Genomic DNA, 20,108 nt, shown 5'->3' with positions numbered 1-20,108 from the left:
TTCCAATCAGGAGGAAAGGGGTATCTGTCTGTCTTTCCAATCAGGAGGAAAGGGGAATCTGTCTGTCTTTCCAATCAGGAGGAAAGGGGAATCTGTCTGTCTTTCCAATCAGGAGGAAAGGGGTATCTGTCTGTCTTTCCAATCAGGAGGAAAGGGGAATCTGTCTGTCTTTCCAATCAGGAGGAAAGGGGAATCTGTCTGTCTTTCCAATCAGGAGGAAAGGGGAATCTGTCTGTCTTTCCAATCAGGAGGAAAGGGGAATCTGTCTGTCTTTCCAATCAGGAGGAAAGGGGAATCTGTCTGTCTTTTTTCTCCCCGTTCAGGGGGAAAGGGGAGATGAGGGTTCTGACAGAGGAGTGATCTAAAACACTGCCTGGTCAGAAAGGAGGAGAGGACCGACTGTCAAAACACAGTCAACAACATGATATTATGGCCAAACAACAACATTGTTTGTTTGTGTGTTTGTTAGTAATTGGCTAGAACCTTCATGAGTGAATAAAAGAGTGAATCTGTCTGTCACTAGTGTACGATTTAAGGACATATACAGAAGTTTTAGAGTGGGAGGTAAAAAGGACACAGGCGTGTGTGTGTGTGTGTGTCTCTGATCAGGCACATCAATGCTTTGCTGCACTATGGGAGATAGACAGCACATCTGGATGAGTGGGTGGGCGAAGGGTGTGTGTGTCTATGTGTGTCGGGGGGGGGGGGGGGACAGGTGGGAGCGTGGGTTTATTTAGTGGTTAAGTCTGTGTGAGAGAGACCGGCCCACACACACACACACACACACAGTTTATGAGCAAGTGCAATGTATTGCTATGAGGAACACAGAATGTTTTGTGTGTGTGTAGCAGTAGAATTCTAGAGAGACTGCAGGACAGGACAGTGTGTTGGTTGGATCCAGGATGGGGATGAAAGAGGGAGGGAGGTTTGTATTTACAGGATGACACAGCAGTTACTCTCTCCAGTCTTCTCTCTGTTCCTCTGACCTGAGGAGGAACACAACACACAGTCAAATGCGGTCAGAACGCGGTCAGAACATGGTAAGAAATGGTCAAAAAGTCAAACACAGTCAGGACACAGTCAGGACGCGGTCAGGACACAGTCAGGACACGGTCAGGACACAGTCAGGACACAGTCAGGACACAGTCAGGATACGGTCAGGATGCGGTCAGGACACGGTCAGGACACAGTCAGGACACAGTCAGGACACAGTCAGGACACAGTCAGGATACGGTCAGGACGCGGTCAGGACACAGTCAGGACACGGTCAGGACACAGTCAGGACACAGTCAGGACACAGTCAGGACACAGTCAGGACGCGGTCAGGACACAGTCAGGACACAGTCAGGACACAGTCAGGACATGGTCAGGACACGGTCAGGACACAGTCAGGACGCGGTCAGGACACGGTCAGGACACAGTCAGGACATGGTCAGGACACGGTCAGGACACGGTCAGGACACAGTCAGGACACAGTCAGGACGCGGTCAGGACACGGTCAGGACGCGGTCAGGACGCGGTCAGGACGCGGTCAGAGAGTCAAACAGTCAAACACAGTCAGGACGCGGTCAGGACACGGTCAGGACACAGTCAGGACACAGTCAGGACACGGTCAGGACGCAGTCAGGACGCGGTCAGAGAGTCAAACAGTCAAACACAGTCAGGACGCGGTCAGGACACGGTCAGGACACAGTCAGGACGCGGTCAGGACGCGGTCAGGACGCGGTCAGGACACGGTCAGGACGCGGTCAGGACACGGTCAGGACGCGGTCAGGACACGGTCAGGACACGGTCAGGACACAGTCAGGACACAGTCAGGACACAGTCAGGACACAGTCGGGATGCGGTCAGGACACGGTCAGGACACAGTCAGGACACGGTCAGGACGCAGTCAGGACGCGGTCAGAGAGTCAAACAGTCAAACACAGTCAGGACGCGGTCAGGACACGGTCAGGACACAGTCAGGACACGGTCAGGACGCAGTCAGGACGCGGTCAGAGAGTCAAACAGTCAAACACAGTCAGGACGCGGTCAGGACACGGTCAGGACACAGTCAGGACACAGTCAGGACACAGTCAGGACACAGTTAGGACACAGTCAGGACACAGTCAGGACACAGTTAGGACACAGTCGGGATGCGGTCAGGACACGGTCAGGACACAGTCAGGACACGGTCAGGACGCAGTCAGGACGCGGTCAGAGAGTCAAACAGTCAAACACAGTCAGGACGCGGTCAGGACACAGTCAGGACACAGTCAGGACGCAGTCAGGACGCGGTCAGAGAGTCAAACAGTCAAACACAGTCAGGACGCGGTCAGGACACGGTCAGGACACAGTCAGGACGCGGTCAGGACGCGGTCAGGACGCGGTCAGGACGCGGTCAGGACACGGTCAGGACGCGGTCAGGACACGGTCAGGACGCGGTCAGGACACGGTCAGGACACGGTCAGGACACAGTCAGGGCACGGTCAGGACACGGTCAGGACACAGTCAGGACACAGTCAGGACACAGTCAGAAATGGTCAAAAAGTCAAACACAGTCAGGACACGGTCAGGACACGGTCAGGACACAGTCAGGACACAGTCAGGACACAGTCAGGACACAGTCAGGACGCGGTCAAGACGCGGTCAGGACGCGGTCAGGACACATTCAGGACACAGTCAGGACACGGTCAGAACACGGTCAGGACACGGTCAGGACACGGTCAGGACGCGGTCAGGACACGGTCAGGACACGGTCAGGACGCGGTCAGGACGCGGTCAGGACGCAGTCAGGACACGGTCAGGACACGGTCAGGACACGGTCAGGACACAGTCAGAAATGGTCAAAAAGTCAAACACAGTCAGGACACGGTCAGGACACAGTCAGGACACTGTCAGGACGCGGTCAGGACGCGGTCAGGACACAGTCAGGACACGGTCAGGACACAGTCAGGACACGGTCAGGACGCGGTCAGGACACGGTCAGGACGCGGTCAGGACACAGTCAGGACACGATCAGGACGCGGTCAGGACACAGTCAGGACACAGTAAGGACACGATCAGGATGCGTCAGAGAGTCAAACAGTCAAACACAGTCAGGACACAGTCAGGATGCGGTCAGGACCCGGTCAGGACACGGTCAGGACACAGTCAGGACACAGTTAGGACACGATCAGGACGCGGTCAGAGAGTCAAACAGTCAAACACAGTCAGGACGCGGTCAGGACGCGGTCAGGACACAGTCAGGACACGGTCAGGACGCGGTCAGGACACAGTCAGGACACAGTCAGGACACGGTCAGGACGCGGTCAGGACACAGTCAGGACACGGTCAGGACGCGATAAGGATGCGGTCAGGACACAGTCAGGACACAGTCAGGACGCGTCAGAGAGTCAAACAGTCAAACACAGTCAGGACGCGGTCTGGATGCGTCAGAGAGTCAAACAGTCAAACACAGTCAGGACGCGGTCAGGACGCGGTCAGAGAGTCAAACAGTCAAACACAGTCAGGACACGGTCAGGACACAGTCAGGACACGGTCAGGACACAGTCAGGACACAGTCAGGACACAGTCAGGACGCGGTCAGGACGCGGTCAGGACGCGGTCAGGACGCAGTCAGGACACAGTCAGGACACAGTCAGGACACAGTCAGGACACGGTCAGGACACGGTCAGGACACAGGCAGGACACAGTCAAACATAGTCAGGACACGGTCAGGACACAGTCAGGACACAGTCAGGACACAGTCAGGACGCGGTCAGGACGCGTTCAGGGCGCGGCAGGACGCGTTCAGGACACAGTCAGGACACGGTCAGGACGCGGTCAGGACACGGTCAGGACGCGGTGAGGACGCGGTCAGGACGCAGTCAGGACACAGTCAGGACACAGTCAGGACACAGTCAGGACACGGTCAGGACACAGTCAGGACACAGTCAGGACACGGTCAGGACACAGTCAGGACATAGTCAGGACACGGTCAGGACACAGTCAGGACGCGGTCAGGACACGGTCAGGACACGGTCAGGACACGGTCAGGACACGGTCAGGACACGGTCAGGACACAGTCAGGACACAGTCAGGACACGATCAGGACGCGTCAGAGAGTCAAACAGTCAAACACAGTCAGGACACAGTCAGGATGCGGTCAGGACACGGTCAGGACACGGTCAGGACACAGTCAGGACACAGTTAGGACACGATCAGGACGCGGTCAGAGAGTCAAACAGTCAAACACAGTCAGGACACGGTCAGGACACGGTCAGGACACGGTCAGGACACAGTCAGGACACAGTCAGGACACAGTCAGGACACAGTCAGGACGCGGTCAGGACACGGTCAGGACACGGTCAGAACACGGTCAGGAGACAGTCAGGACACGATCAGGACGCGGTCAGAGAGTCAAACAGTCAAACACAGTCAGGACGCGGTCAGGACACGGTCAGGACACGGTCAGGACAAAGTCAGGATGCGGTCAGGACACGGTCAGGACACAGTCAAACACAGTCAGGACACAGTCAGGATGCGGTCAAACAGTCAAACACAGTCATGATGCGGTCAAACAGTCAGGACACGGTCAGGACACGGTCAGGACCCTGATACTGTTTAACTACATAGTAGCAATATTGTTGAGAAATCAACCCTTTTTTCACAAGACAATGTTGGGATGCAAAAGTCTAAAGGCAAGTCTAACAAGAGCTTCAGCTCAAATGTTGAATTGCAACAAAAACAACCATCTGTCATTATTTAAATAGTGTTATATAGGCTTACTGAAACACAAATGTATTACTAGACTGTATAGTATTGGTAATAGGTTAGAAGTATTCATCGTGCATCATTAGGAACAACTGTAATAACTGTACTACCATCGTCTACAGTAAAAGTACCATGTATTACTGTGTTTTAGTGTGTGAAAGTCCCAGTGAGGGGGAGGAACAAGGGATGAATGAATGTCTGGAAGGTGGGATAAATGAAAAGCGGGTTACCTTGGGAGTTTGGCTCAGGCAACGTCTCTCTGGCCACTAAATGCATCACTGTGGTTTTCCCCAGAGGCAGTTTGAGAGCTGAGAGAGAGAGAGAGGAAGAGGGGAGGGAGCGAGAGAGAGAGAGAGAGAGAGAGAGAGCGAGAGAGAGAGAGAGAGAGAGAGAGAGAGAGAGAGAGAGTAGAAGAGAAGAGAAAAAGAAAGAGGGGGAAATAAAGTGGTTAGTTACCGGACAAAGCAAATATATCATCATAACTACCATCATCTGACTGATCTAACATAGAATACACAACACAACCAAGAGAGAGGAGAGACAGGAGAGAGAGACAGAGAGAGAGACAGCGTGAGAGAGACAGCGAGAGAGAGACAGAGGGAGAGAGAGAGATGGAGAGAGAGGAAGTGGGCAAAAGCAATAGAAAGAGATGGAGAGAGCGAGAGAGAGAGAGGGAACGAGAGCAAGAGATGCATACAGTCCACTGAGTATACCAAACATTAAGAACACCTTCCTAATATTGAGTTTGGACACACCTACTCATTCCAGGGTTTTTCTTTATTTTTACTATTTTCTACATTGTAGAATAATAGTGAAGATATCAAAACTATGAAATAACACATATGGAATCATGTAGTAACCCAAAAAGTGTTAAACAATTCAAAATATATTTTATATTTGAGATTCTTCAAAGTAGCCACCCTTTGCCTTGATGACATTTACATTTACATTTACGTCATTTAGCAGACGCTATTATCCAGAGCGACTTACAAATTGGTGCATTCACCATATAGCCAGTGGGATAACCACTTCACAAATTTTTAATTATTTTAATTATTTTATTTTATTTATTATTATTTTTTTAGGGGGGGGGGGGGGGGGGGGGGGGGGGGGTAGAAGGATTACTTTATCCTATCCCAGGTATTCCTTAAAGAGGTGGGGTTTCAAATGTCTCCGGAAGGTGGTGAGTGACTCCGCTGTCCTGGCGTCGTGAGGGAGCTTGTTCCACCATTGGGGTGCCAGAGCAGCGAACAGTTTTGACTGGGCTGAGCGGGAACTATGCTTCCGCAGAGGAAGGGGAGCCAGCAGGCCAGAGGTGGATGAACGCAATGCCCTCGTTTGGGTGTAGGGACTGATCAGAGCCTGAAGGTACGGAGGTGCCGTTCCCCTCACAGCTCCATAGGCAAGCACCATGGTCTTGTAACAGATGCGAGCTTCAACTGGAAGCCAGTGGAGTGTGCGGAGGAGCTTTGTCCACTCTCTGCATTCTCTCAACCAGCTTCACCTGCAATGCTTTTCCAACAGCCTTGAAGGAGTCCCCACATATGCTGATCCACCAGATCAGAGGCAGTAGAGATTGACCAGGGATGTTCTCTTGATAATTGTGTGAATTGGACCCTTTTCCTGTCCTGCTAAGCATTCATACTGTAACGAGTACTTTTGGGTGTCAGGGAAAATGTATGGAGTGAAAAGTAAATAATTTTCTTTAGGAATGTAGTGAAGTAAAAGTAAAAGTAGTCAAAAATATAAATAGTAAAGTAAAGTAAAGATACCCCTAAAAAACAACTTAAGTAGTACTGAGTTTACAAAACATTAAGAACACATGCTCTTTCCATGACAGACTGACCAGGGGAATCCAGGTGAAAGCTATGGCACCCTATTCCCTACATAGTGCACTACTTTGACCAGATCCCTATGGTAGTGCACTACATAGGGAATAGGGTACCATTTGGTTTTATGAGCTAGATAATGGTGATAATGATAACTCTAAAAGGGTTATGACTACAGTTATCCCCATTAACCAAACACAACACTAAAGCACTGTCAACTATACTGAACAAAAATATCAACGCAACATGTAAAGTGTTTCATGAGCTGAAATAAAAGATCCCAGAAGTTTTCTATACGTACAAAAAAACGTATTTCTCTCAAATTTGGTGCACAAATTTGTTTACATCCCTGTTAGTGAGCATTTCTCCTTTGTCAAGATAATCCATCCACCTGACAGGTGTGGCATATCAAGAAGCTGATTAAACATAATGATCATTACACAGGTGCACCTTGTGCTGGGGACAATAAAAAGGCCACTCTAAAATGTGCAGTTTTGTCACACAGCACAATGCCACAGATGTCTCAAGTTTTAAGGGAGCGTGCAATTGGCATGTTGACTGCAGGAATGTCCATCAGAGCTGTTCCCAGATAATTTAATGTTCATTTCTCTACCATAAGCCGCCTCCAACGTTGTTTTTAGAGAATTTGGCAGTACGTCCAACCGGCCTCACAACCGCAGACCACGTGTAACCCGCCAGCCCAGGACCTCCACATCCGGCTTCTTAACCGGACAGCTGATGAAACTGTGGGTGTCGTGCTATTCATCCGCCACCATCACCTCATGTTTCAGCATGATAATGCATGGCACCATGTCACAAGGATCTGTACGCAATTACTGAAAGCTGAAAATATCCCAGTTCTTCCATGGCCTGCATACTCACCCGACATGACACCCATTGATCATGTTTGGGATGCTCTGGATCGACGTGTACTACAGCGTGTTCCAGTTCCCGACAATATCCAGCAACTTCTCACAGCCATTGAAGAGGAGTGGGACAACATTCCACAGGCCACAATCAACAGCCTGTGTTGCGAGGCAAATGGTGGTCACACCAGATACTGACTGGTTTTCTGATCCAATTCAAACAATTATCAAGAGAACACGTGGTCATCCCTACTGCCTCTGATCTGGCAGACTCACTAAACACACATGCTTCGTTTGTAAATTATGTCTCAGTGTTGGAGTGTGCCCCTGGCTATTCCGTAAATTTAAAAAACAAGAAAATGGCACCATCTGGTTTGCTTAATATAAGGACTTTGAAATTATTCATACTTTTACTTTTGATACTTAAGTATATATATTTTTTTTTGTATTTTTTTTTAGTCATTTAGCAGACGCTCTTATCCAGAGCCACTTACAGTTAGTGAATACATTATTTTATTTTTTTATACTGGCCCCCCATGGAAATCGAACCCACAACCCTGGCGATGCAAACGCCATGCTCTATCAACTGAGCTACATCCCTGCCGGCCATTCCCTCCCCTACCCTGGACGACGCTGGGCCAATTGTGCGCCGCCCATGAGTCTCCCGGTCGCGACCGGCTGCGACAGAGCCTGGATTCGAACCAGGATCTAGTGGCACAGTTAGCACTGCGATGCAGTGCCTTAGACCACTGCGCCACTCAGGAGCACATTTTTAGCATTGATATGTACTTTTGATACTTAAGTATATTTAAAACCAAATACTTTTAGACTTTTACTCAAGTAGTATTTTACTGGGTGACTTTCACTTTTACTTGAGTCATTTTCTATTACGTTACCTTTACTTTTACTCAAGTATGACAATTGGGTACTTTTTCCACCACTGGACATCATATATAGAAGAGAAGTGTACTAACACATAAAAGCTATAGTGAAGTGATGTGTTAAACATTGATGGACCAGATCCCTGCCACTCTATCCGTCTTTACTCCTGTTCCAATCCCTCTTCATATCCCAGGCTAGGTTAGTATTCCGTGGATTCCCAACCTGGTCTCAGAGCATTTTGTATTATTCTGTACGTAAATCCGGGACACTCCATTGTTACAGTTCATATGGTTTGTATTAATTTGTGGAGGTCTATCACTTATTTTCTATGATATGAATTACAATTTGTATTATATGTTATGAATTTGCTAAATGTACAATATGTTATGAATTTGAAAAATGTATGATATGTTACGAATTCTAGCTAGGTGGCTAACGTTAGCTAGCTGGCTAACATTAGCTAGGCTAGGCATTAGGGTTACGGTTAGGGTTAAGTTTAAGAGTTAGGTTAAAGGGTTTAGGTTAGGGGTATGGGAAGGGTTAGCTGAAAGGGTTAAGGTTAGAGTTAGGCTTAGCTAACATGCTAAGTAGATGCAAAGTAGCTAAACATTTGTAAGTAGTTCAACATTTGCTAATTAGCTAAAATGTTGAAGTTGTTTGTGATGGGATTCAAACTCGGATCCTTTGGGTTGCTAGACGTGTATAACGTTTGCGTTATACCCCCACCCATCCACCCTACTTTCGTTTTTGCCCTTAATTAATCATCTGCCTTATGTAACCATACCAAACGTAACATACATAAGATACCAACAGTTTTTACATTTACTATGTTACGTTTAGTCTATGAGACCGGGCTGGGATTCCAACAACCACAAATCCCAGAACACCCATATCTCAAATCCTCAGCCTCTCTGAACTAAGAATGTTTATGTCAGGAATTTTGGGGCATTATCCTTTCGATGGGAATATTGGCCTGAGTGTAAGAGGATTCAAATGTCTATGGTTGCGTCCCAAATGGCACCCTATTCCCTACATAGTGCACTACTTTGACCAGATCCCTATGGTAGTGCACTACATAGGGAATAGGGTACCATTTGGTTTTATGAGCTAGATAATGGTGATAATGATAACTCTAAAAGGGTTATGACTACAGTTATCCCCATTAACCATACACAACACTAAAGAACTGTCAACTATACTGAACAAAAATATCAACGCAACATGTAAAGTGTTTCATGAGCTGAAATAAAAGATCCCAGAAGTTTTCTATACGTACAAAAAAACGTATTTCTCTCAAATTTGGTGCACAAATTTGTTTACATCCCTGTTAGTGAGCATTTCTCCTTTGTCAAGATAATCCATCCACCTGACAGGTGTGGCATATCAAGAAGCTGATTAAACAGCATGATCATTCACTCAGCCACTCTAAAATGCAGTTTTGTCACATAGCACAATGCCACAGATGTCTCAAGTTTTAAGGGAGCGTGCAATTGGCATGTTGACTGCAGGAATGTCCACCAGAGCTGTTCCCAGAGAATGTAATGTTCATTTCTCTACCATAAGCCACCTACTGAAAATGTCCCAGTTCTTCCATGGCCTGCATACTCACCAGACATGTCACCCATTAAGCATGTTTGAAATGCTCTGGATCGACATGTACGACAGCGTGTTCCAGTTCCCGACAATATCCAGCAACTTCGCACAGCCATTGAAGAGGAGTGGGACAACATTCCACAGGCCACAATCAACAGCCTGTGTCGCGAGGCAAATGGTGGTCACACCAGATACTGACTGGTTTTCTGATCCACGACCCTACCTTTTTTTTAAAGGTATCTGTGACCAACAGATACATATCTGTATTCCCAGTCATGTGAAATCCATAGATTAGGGCCTAATGAATTTATTTAAATTGACTGATTTTGACTGTGTGTGTGTGTGTGTAAGTGTGTGTGTGTAAATGTGTGTGAGTGTGTGTGTTCTCACCTCCTAGCGTGACATTTCCATGTAGAAAGCGGCCCTGGTAGATAAGCCTCAGGATGTTAGGACTGCTGACCTGTTCCTCCTCCCAGTCTGTAGAGAGATTAAGATCACCATCATAACCAACACCAACAACAACACCATCATCATCACCACCAACAACAACATTATCACCGTCATCACCACCAACAACATCATTATCTGTCATCATAATCACCATCACCGTCATCATGTCCGTCATCATAAACCACAACATGATCATTTCTCCATTATCGTTCCTCTGTTTCATGTGATTATGTCTCGTGAGAGAGATGTAGAGAGAGAAAAGGTTCTGGAGTACACCACATGTCCAAACCCACCCACACCTCACAAACCATGCCAGTTAACATGTTAGTGTTTAGGTGTGTGCGTATGATCCAGGGTCTGTAACATGTTAGTGTTTAGGTGTGTGCGTATGATCCAGGGTCTGTAACATGTTAGTGTTTAGGTGTGTGCGTATGATCCAGGGTCTGTAACATGTTAGTGTTTAGGTGTGTGCGTATGATCCAGGATCTGTAACATGTTAGTGTTTAGGTGTGTGCGTATGATCCAGGGTCTGTAACATGTTAGTGTTTAGGTGTGTGCGTATGATCCAGGATCTGTAACATGTTAGTGTTTAGGTGTGTGCGTATGATCCAGGATCTGTAACATGTTAGTGTTTAGGTGTGTGCGTATGATCCAGGATCTGTAACATGTTAGTGTTTAGGTGTGTGCGTATGATCCAGGATCTGTAACATGTTAGTGTTTAGGTGTGTGCGTATGATCCAGGGTCTGTAACATGTTAGTGTTTAGGTGTGTGCGTATGATCCAGGATCTGTAACATGTTAGTGTTTAGGTGTGTGCGTATGATCCAGGATCTGTAACATGTTAGTGTTTAGGTGTGTGCGTATGATCCAGGATCTGTAACATGTTAGTGTTTAGGTGTGTGCGTATGATCCAGGATCTGTAACATGTTAGTGTTTAGGTGTGTGCGTATGATCCAGGGTCTGTAACATGTTAGTGTTTAGGTGTGTGCGTATGATCCAGGGTCTGTAACATGTTAGTGTTTAGGTGTGTGCGTATGATCCAGGATCTGTAACATGTTAGTGTTTAGGTGTGTGCGTATGATCCAGGGTCTGTAACATGTTAGTGTTTAGGTGTGTGCGTATGATCCAGGATCTGTAACATGTTAGTGTTTAGGTGTGTGCGTATGATCCAGGATCTGTAACATGTTAGTGTTTAGGTGTGTGCGTATGATCCAGGGTCTGTAACATGTTAGTGTTTAGGTGTGTGCGTATGATCCAGGGTCTGTAACATGTTAGTGTTTAGGTGTGTGCGTATGATCCAGGATCTGTAACATGTTAGTGTTTAGGTGTGTGCGTATGATCCAGGATCTGTAACATGTTAGTGTTTAGGTGTGTGCGTATGATCCAGGATCTGTAACATGTTAGTGTTTAGGTGTGTGCGTATGATCCAGGGTCTGTAACATGTTAGTGTTTAGGTGTGTGCGTATGATCCAGGGTCTGTAACATGTTAGTGTTTAGGTGTGTGCGTATGATCCAGGATCTGTAACATGTTAGTGTTTAGGTGTGTGCGTATGATCCAGGGTCTGTAACATGTTAGTGTTTAGGTGTGTGCGTATGATCCAGGTTCTGTAACATGTTAGTGTTTAGGTGTGTGCGTATGATCCAGGGTCTGTAACATGTTAGTGTTTAGGTGTGTGCGTATGATCCAGGGTCTGTAACATGTTAGTGTTTAGGTGTGTGCGTATGATCCAGGATCTGTAACATGTTAGTGTTTAGGTGTGTGCGTATGATCCAGGATCTGTAACATGTTAGTGTTTAGGTGTGTGCGTATGATCCAGGGTCTGTAACATGTTAGTGTTTAGGTGTGTGCGTATGATCCAGGGTCTGTAACATGTTAGTGTTTAGGTGTGTGCGTATGATCCAGGGTCTGTAACATGTTAGTGTTTAGGTGTGTGCGTATGATCCAGGATCTGTAACATGTTAGTGTTTAGGTGTGTGCGTATGATCCAGGGTCTGTAACATGTTAGTGTTTAGGTGTGTGCGTATGATCCAGGGTCTGTAACATGTTAGTGTTTAGGTGTGTGCGTATGATCCAGGTTCTGTAACATGTTAGTGTTTAGGTGTGTGCGTATGATCCAGGATCTGTAACATGTTAGTGTTTAGGTGTGTGCGTATGATCCAGGATCTGTAACATGTTAGTGTTTAGGTGTGTGCGTATGATCCAGGTTCTGTAACATGTTAGTGTTTAGGTGTGTGCGTATGATCCAGGATCTGTAACATGTTAGTGTTTAGGTGTGTGCGTATGATCCAGGGTCTGTAACATGTTAGTGTTTAGGTGTGTGCGTATGATCCAGGATCTGTAACATGTTAGTGTTTAGGTGTGTGCGTATGATCCAGGGTCTGTAACATGTTAGTGTTTAGGTGTGTGCGTATGATCCAGGATCTGTAACATGTTAGTGTTTAGGTGTGTGCGTATGATCCAGGTTCTGTAACATGTTAGTGTTTAGGTGTGTGCGTATGATCCAGGATCTGTAACATGTTAGTGTTTAGGTGTGTGCGTATGATCCAGGGTCTGTAACATGTTAGTGTTTAGGTGTGTGCGTATGATCCAGGATCTGTAACATGTTAGTGTTTAGGTGTGTGCGTATGATCCAGGATCTGTAACATGTTAGTGTTTAGGTGTGTGCGTATGATCCAGGGTCTGTAACATGTTAGTGTTTAGGTGTGTGCGTATGATCCAGGATCTGTAACATGTTAGTGTTTAGGTGTGTGCGTATGATCCAGGATCTGTAACATGTTAGTGTTTAGGTGTGTGCGTATGATCCAGGATCTGTAACATGTTAGTGTTTAGGTGTGTGCGTATGATCCAGGATCTGTAACATGTTAGTGTTTAGGTGTGTGCGTATGATCCAGGGTCTGTAACATGTTAGTGTTTAGGTGTGTGCGTATGATCCAGGATCTGTAACATGTTAGTGTTTAGGTGTGTGCGTATGATCCAGGATCTGTAACATGTTAGTGTTTAGGTGTGTGCGTATGATCCAGGATCTGTAACATGTTAGTGTTTAGGTGTGTGCGTATGATCCAGGGTCTGTAACATGTTAGTGTTTAGGTGTGTGCGTATGATCCAGGATCTGTAACATGTTAGTGTTTAGGTGTGTGCGTATGATCCAGGATCTGTAACATGACCCCATCATTCCCACCAGAGTTCCTCCATCTTCCCTGTTTGTATTGTACTGGATGAGGTATCACATGTACCAGTAGTGTTATACTGGATGAGGTATCATATGTACCAGTAGTGTTATACTGGATGAGGTATCATATGTACCAGTAGTTATACTGGATGAGGTATCATATGTACCAGTAGTGTTATACTGGATGAGGTATCATATGTACCAGTAGTGTTATACTGGATGAGGTATCATATGTACCAGTAGTGTTATACTGGATGAGGTATCACATGTACCAGTAGTGTTATACTGGATGAGGTATCATATGTACCAGTAGTTATACTGGATGAGGTATCATATGTACCAGTAGTGTTATACTGGATGAGGTATCATATGTACCAGTAGTGTTATACTGGATGAGGTATCATATGTACCAGTAGTGTTATACTGGATGAGGTATCACATGTACCAGTAGTGTTATACTGGATGAGGTATCACATGTACCAGTAGTGTTATACTGGATGAGGTATCATATGTACCAGTAGTTATACTGGATGAGGTATCATATGTACCAGTAGTGTTATACTGGATGAGGTATCACATGTACCAGTAGTGTTATACTGGATGAGGTATCATATGTACCAGTAGTTATACTGGATGAGGTATCATATGTACCAGTAGTGTTATACTGGATGAGGTATCATATATACCAGTAGTGTTATACTGGATGAGGTATCACATGTACCAGTAGTGTTATACTGGATGAGGTATCATATATACCAGTAGTGTTATACTGGATGAGGTATCATATGTACCAGTAGTGTTATACTGGATGAGGTATCATATATACCAGTAGTGTTATACTGGATGAGGTATCATATGTACCAGTAGTGTTATACTGGATGAGGTATCATATATACCAGTAGTGTTATACTGGATGAGGTATCATATGTACCAGTAGTGTTATACTGGATGAGGTATCATATGTACCAGTAGTTATACTGTATGAGGTATCATATGTACCAGTAGTGTTATACTGGATGAGGTATCATATGTACCAGTAGTGTTATACTGGATGAGGTATCATATGTACCAGTAGTGTTATACTGGATGAGGTATCATATGTACCAGTAGTTATACTGTATGAGGTATCACATGTACCAGTAGTGTTATACTGGATGAGGTATCACATGTACCAGTAGTGTTATACTGGATGAGGTATCATATGTACCAGTAGTTATACTGGATGAGGTATCATATGTACCAGTAGTGTTATACTGGATGAGGTATCACATGTACCAGTAGTGTTATACTGGATGAGGTATCATATGTACCAGTAGTTATACTGGATGAGGTATCATATGTACCAGTAGTGTTATACTGGATGAGGTATCATATATACCAGTAGTGTTATACTGGATGAGGTATCACATGTACCAGTAGTGTTATACTGGATGAGGTATCATATATACCAGTAGTGTTATACTGGATGAGGTATCATATATACCAGTAGTGTTATACTGGATGAGGTATCACATGTACCAGTAGTGTTATACTGGATGAGGTATCATATATACCAGTAGTGTTATACTGGATGAGGTATCACATGTACCAGTAGTGTTATACTGGATGAGGTATCATATGTACCAGTAGTTATACTGGATGAGGTATCATATGTACCAGTAGTGTTATACTGGATGAGGTATCATATATACCAGTAGTGTTATACTGGATGAGGTATCATATGTACCAGTAGTTATACTGGATGAGGTATCATATGTACCAGTAGTGTTATACTGGATGAGGTATCATATATACCAGTAGTGTTATACTGGATGAGGTATCATATGTACCAGTAGTGTTATACTGGATGAGGTATCATATATACCAGTAGTGTTATACTGGATGAGGTATCATATGTACCAGTAGTGTTATACTGGATGAGGTATCATATGTACCAGTAGTTATACTGTATGAGGTATCATATGTACCAGTAGTGTTATACTGGATGAGGTATCATATGTACCAGTAGTGTTATACTGGATGAGGTATCATATGTACCAGTAGTTATACTGTATGAGGTATCACATGTACCAGTAGTGTTATACTGGATGAGGTATCATATATACCAGTAGTTATACTGTATGTACCAGTAGTGGCTGGTGTCACTTTAAGACAGGCTCATTGCAATGGCTGGAATTGAATATAGCCGATCCTCCCTCCACCAGCCTCCAGTTGTAATGTGTGTCTGTGAGGTGTCACTCACCCATTGGCCAGTTATCGTAGACGTGTTTGGCGATGTCTGCGGCCGAGTCATTGGGAGAGAACAGGAACTCTTTCGTCTTCCCACTGACCAGGATGAGACGCAGGTTAATCTGAAACACACAAGGGGAGAGGAGGGGTTAGTAGCTGCTATACACACACACACACACAACAAAGAACAAGACACAGTGTGAGAAGTGGGATGGCGTCCATGAGGCCATCAGATAGGCCATGAGGGTCTTGGTATAGAAAAGCATGGAGACAAGCTCTCCCAATGGAAAGTGATAGCGTAGCAACCTTAACCCAACACCTAGCAACCGCGTCAAAAAGGTTTCAATCTAAGTAAGGGATGAGAGAAGAGATTAAAAATATATACAGTGAGCTCCATAATTCATTGGACAGTGACCATTTTTTTGTTATTTTGGTTCTGTACTCTAGCACTTTGAGTTTGACAATGAGGGTGAAGTGCAGACTGTCAGCTTTAATTTGAGGGTATTTTCATACATATCGGATTAACCGTTTAGAAATGACAGCACCTTTTGTACATGGTCCCCCCATTTTAAGGTACTACAAGTATTTGTTAAATTGGCTTCACAGATGTGTGTCGTTAGGCAGGTGTATTCATTTGTGTCGTTAGTGAATGCAGGAGAGCTATTGATTAATAGTATTGATTCTAGACTTTGCTATTGCCTTTGAAGGTTGTTGTTGGGGTGTGACAACAGCAGTGTCGATGCAAATGAAGCTGGCCGTCATAAGGCTCAGAAATGAAAATCAATCAATCAGGAACATTGCAAAAACCCTGGCCATGCCCAAGTCAACAGTTTGGTTCATCATTAACAAGAAAAAAACAACCGGTGAACTCAATTATGTCAAAAGACCCGGTAGACCGAGGAAGACCACTGTAGTGGATGACCGGAGAATACTCTCTATGGTGAAGAAACCCCCCCTGACAACAGCCAAACAGATCAAAAACACTGTCCTGGATGCAGGTGTAGATGTGTCAAAGTCTACCATACGTAGAAGACTACACCAGCAGGACTACAGAGGGTAACACTACAAGATGCAAACCACTGATAAGCCTGAAGAACAGAAAGGCCAGATTACAGTTTGATAAAAAGCACCTAAAAGAGCCCCAAGAGTTCTGGAAAAAAAGTATTGTGGACAGATGAGACAAAGATGAACATGTACCAGAGTGATGGAAAGAGGAAAGTGTGGAGAAAAAAAAAGAAATGCCCATGATCCAAAGCATACCACCTCATCCGTGAAACATGGTGGAGGGCGTGTTATGGCTTGGGCCTGTATGGCTGCCAGTGGAACAGGCTCACTTGTCTTCATCGATGATGTGACTGCAGACAGAAGTAGAACAATGAATTCTGAAGTCTACAGAAATATTTTATCTGCTCAGATAAAACCAAATGCCTCCAAACTCATTGGACGGCACTTCATCATGCAACAAGACAATGACTCTAAACATACTGCTAGAACAACAAAGGGGTTTTTGATGGCCAAAAAGTGGAAAATCCTTGACTGGCCGAGTCAATCACCGGATCTGAATCCAATTGAACAAGCATTTTACATGCTGAAGAGGAGACTGAAGACAATAAGTCCCAGAAACAAGCAGAAACTGAAGATGGCTGCAGTACAGGCCTGGCAGAGCATCACCAGGGAAGATACCCAGCGTCTGGTGATGTCGATGCATCGCAGACTTCAAGCAGTCATTGCATGCAAAGGATATGCGACCAAATATTAACAATGATTACTTTATTCTACATTATATTAAACTGTCCAATGTCTTTTGATGCCCGAAAATGGGGGGGACCATGTACAAAAGCTTCTATAATTTCTAAACGGTTCATCCGATATGTATGAAAATACCCTCAAATTAAAGCTGACAGTCTGCACTTCACCCTCATTGTCATTGTATCCTTTCAAATTCAAGGTGCTAGAGTACAGAACCAAAATAACAAAATAATGGTCACTGTCCAATGAATTATGGAGCTCACTGTATATATTTGAGCATATTTTGGTCAAAGCCTTCCCTTTAATGTGTGTATGGACACATTACACACACACTAGTGATGCACGGGTGGTTATATCCGTGGGGCAGGCGGGATTAGGGTCATGAAATATTGTGTGGATGAATGGCGGGTGGCAGGTAGGTTGAATAAAGAGAAAACAATGCAGAAAAAAATCCATAAATGTATAATTATTGTGCAATTCAGTCAAACTGCTGGCAGTTTTTTAGGCTGGGTTTTTGTATAAGCACTTTGTGATATCTGCGGATGTAAAAAGGGCTTTATAAATATATTTGATTGATTGTGTTGTGAAAAAAATGGTATTTTAATTAGGCTGTTTTCTATCTACTAAAAACTCATGGACAATATGGACAGAGAAATAAAACATGAATTTCCATTGAAAATTGTACAAAGGTAATCCCTGTGAAGAACAGTGTAAAGTTTGATAAGAGAATGACGGCACCTACAGCACAAACACAAGTAAATGTATTATTGTAAAGAAATGTCACTCTTTCACTTTCTTTTCTGTCTTAAGTGCACCTTCAATGGCAGTGATGTCACTACACCCCAAATGATTTGGCAACCAGTTGCAGTGGTAAATTGCCTTAATGGTGCAGATGATGCTTGGTTTTGGTATATAACATGTGTCCTGTATGTTTGGCCAAAATTATGACCATGCTGGATAAGTTGGATGCATGAATTTCACCTTTATGTCCATGTTTTCTTCATCCACAGCATCCGCAATTCTAATCCAGTACTCATCATCATAGCAGCAAACTAGAAAAATCAAAGGCTCACACAATCACCATCGTGTGCTCATCATCTATAGGTTTCCCAGGGACCAAGTCAAATGTAATGGTATAATCTGGGTAGTACCCAACTTCAACTGTGGCCAATTAACATGGTGATTGGTCCATTCTGATAGGGAGGTTACCCCTTCCTCATTCTGAATCAAAACCATATTGGTGAATTTGTATTGGATGTGCAACTGGCAATCTCTAACTGGATGACAGAGTGAGTCAGTTGTATAGCAGAAACACCACCTAGTGGTCAGAACGTGGTAACATCAGGTGTACATCCCGTCGCATAACCTAACAACTTCAATGACTATTTCTCTGACCAGGGGGAAAAAAACATCACCAAATTCATTGAGAATACATTACATTGGTTGAATAAACAATTATCCAAGCCACAGCTATATACTACTTGTTAAACATATATAACTGATACTATATACCGGTCATTGGTGTGGGCTTGATGTGGAGTTTGGGGGTGTCCGTGGGGTGGCTTTTGACAATTTATTTGGATTCATTCCATCTTAAATCATTGTTCAGAAGAGGTTTGGTCCAAATCGGACGTTGTGTTCTATAGTTCTACCTGCAGTAAAGCTTCTCAACATATTACATTCAGTCATTTAGCAGACACCCGTCCAGAGCGACCCACAGGAGCAACCAGGGTCAAGCGCCCTGCCCAAGGGCACGTCGACAGATCTCCCACCAAGTCAAATTGGGGACCAGAACCAGCAACCTATTGGCCACCGGCCCAAACTAATGTATATCCTACTGCACTGTGACACAAACAGGAATATCATATATTCTACTGCACTGTGACACAAACAGGAATATCATCTATCCTACTTCACTGTGACAGCAAACAGGAATATCATTAATCCTACTGCACTGGGACACAAACAGGAATATCATCTATCCTACTTCACTGTGACACAAACAGGAATATCATATATCCTACTGCACTGTGACACAAACAGGAATATCATATATCTTACTGCACTGGAACACAAACAGGAATATCATCTATCCTACTGCACTGTGACACAAACAGGAATATCATATATTCTACTGCACTGTAACACAAACAGGAATATCATCTATCCTACTGCACTGTGACACAAACAGGAATATCATCTATGCTACTGCACTGGGACACAAACAGCACAGATACATGTGCTCTACAGCAAGCAGTCAAATGTCAAACACACACACACACACACGTGGAATGTACTGCACACACACACATTAGCACACACACACCCTCAGGCCTGTATTGTTTGCGTAGCATTAGGGCTGAAACCCATGGGGAAATGCTGTGGCCACTAGCCTGATGACTTACACTAAATTATCCTGCTGCTCTGTTGTTCGCTACATACTTTAATCTGAGAATGCCATCATTGAAGTCGTTTGTGGTGACGAGGGGCAAAAAGGGGTGTTGTACTAAAGAAAGTAATCAGCAATTGGATGGTCTTTAACCAATCAATCAGAGTATAAAAGCCAATGACAAATTATCAAACCGCTGCTTTACCCACGTGTTCTGG

The 20,108-nt window shown here is 44.7% G+C and overlaps 1 protein-coding gene across 1 annotated transcript; it reads right to left on the bottom strand.

Moving 5' to 3' along the window:
• On the bottom strand, window positions 1-18,494 carry LOC311117744 (ubiquitin-like protein 3; the record flags this gene model as incomplete). The annotated part of the gene is made up of 5 exons (XM_084192665.1): window positions 1-986; window positions 4,965-5,042; window positions 10,295-10,381; window positions 15,766-15,874; window positions 18,483-18,494. The coding sequence occupies 5 exons, from the start codon at window positions 18,492-18,494 to the stop codon at window positions 934-936; spliced, it is 339 nt and encodes a 112-aa protein (XP_084048791.1). The 3' UTR covers window positions 1-933.
• Between the last annotated feature and the right edge of the window lie 1,614 nt (window positions 18,495-20,108).

Source organism: Coregonus lavaretus (assembly GCF_964263955.1).
Source record: "Coregonus lavaretus genome assembly, contig: HAP1_SCAFFOLD_5208, whole genome shotgun sequence".
Classification (NCBI taxonomy): domain Eukaryota; kingdom Metazoa; phylum Chordata; class Actinopteri; order Salmoniformes; family Salmonidae; genus Coregonus; species Coregonus lavaretus.
This window is presented reverse-complemented; position numbering and strand designations above follow the sequence as displayed.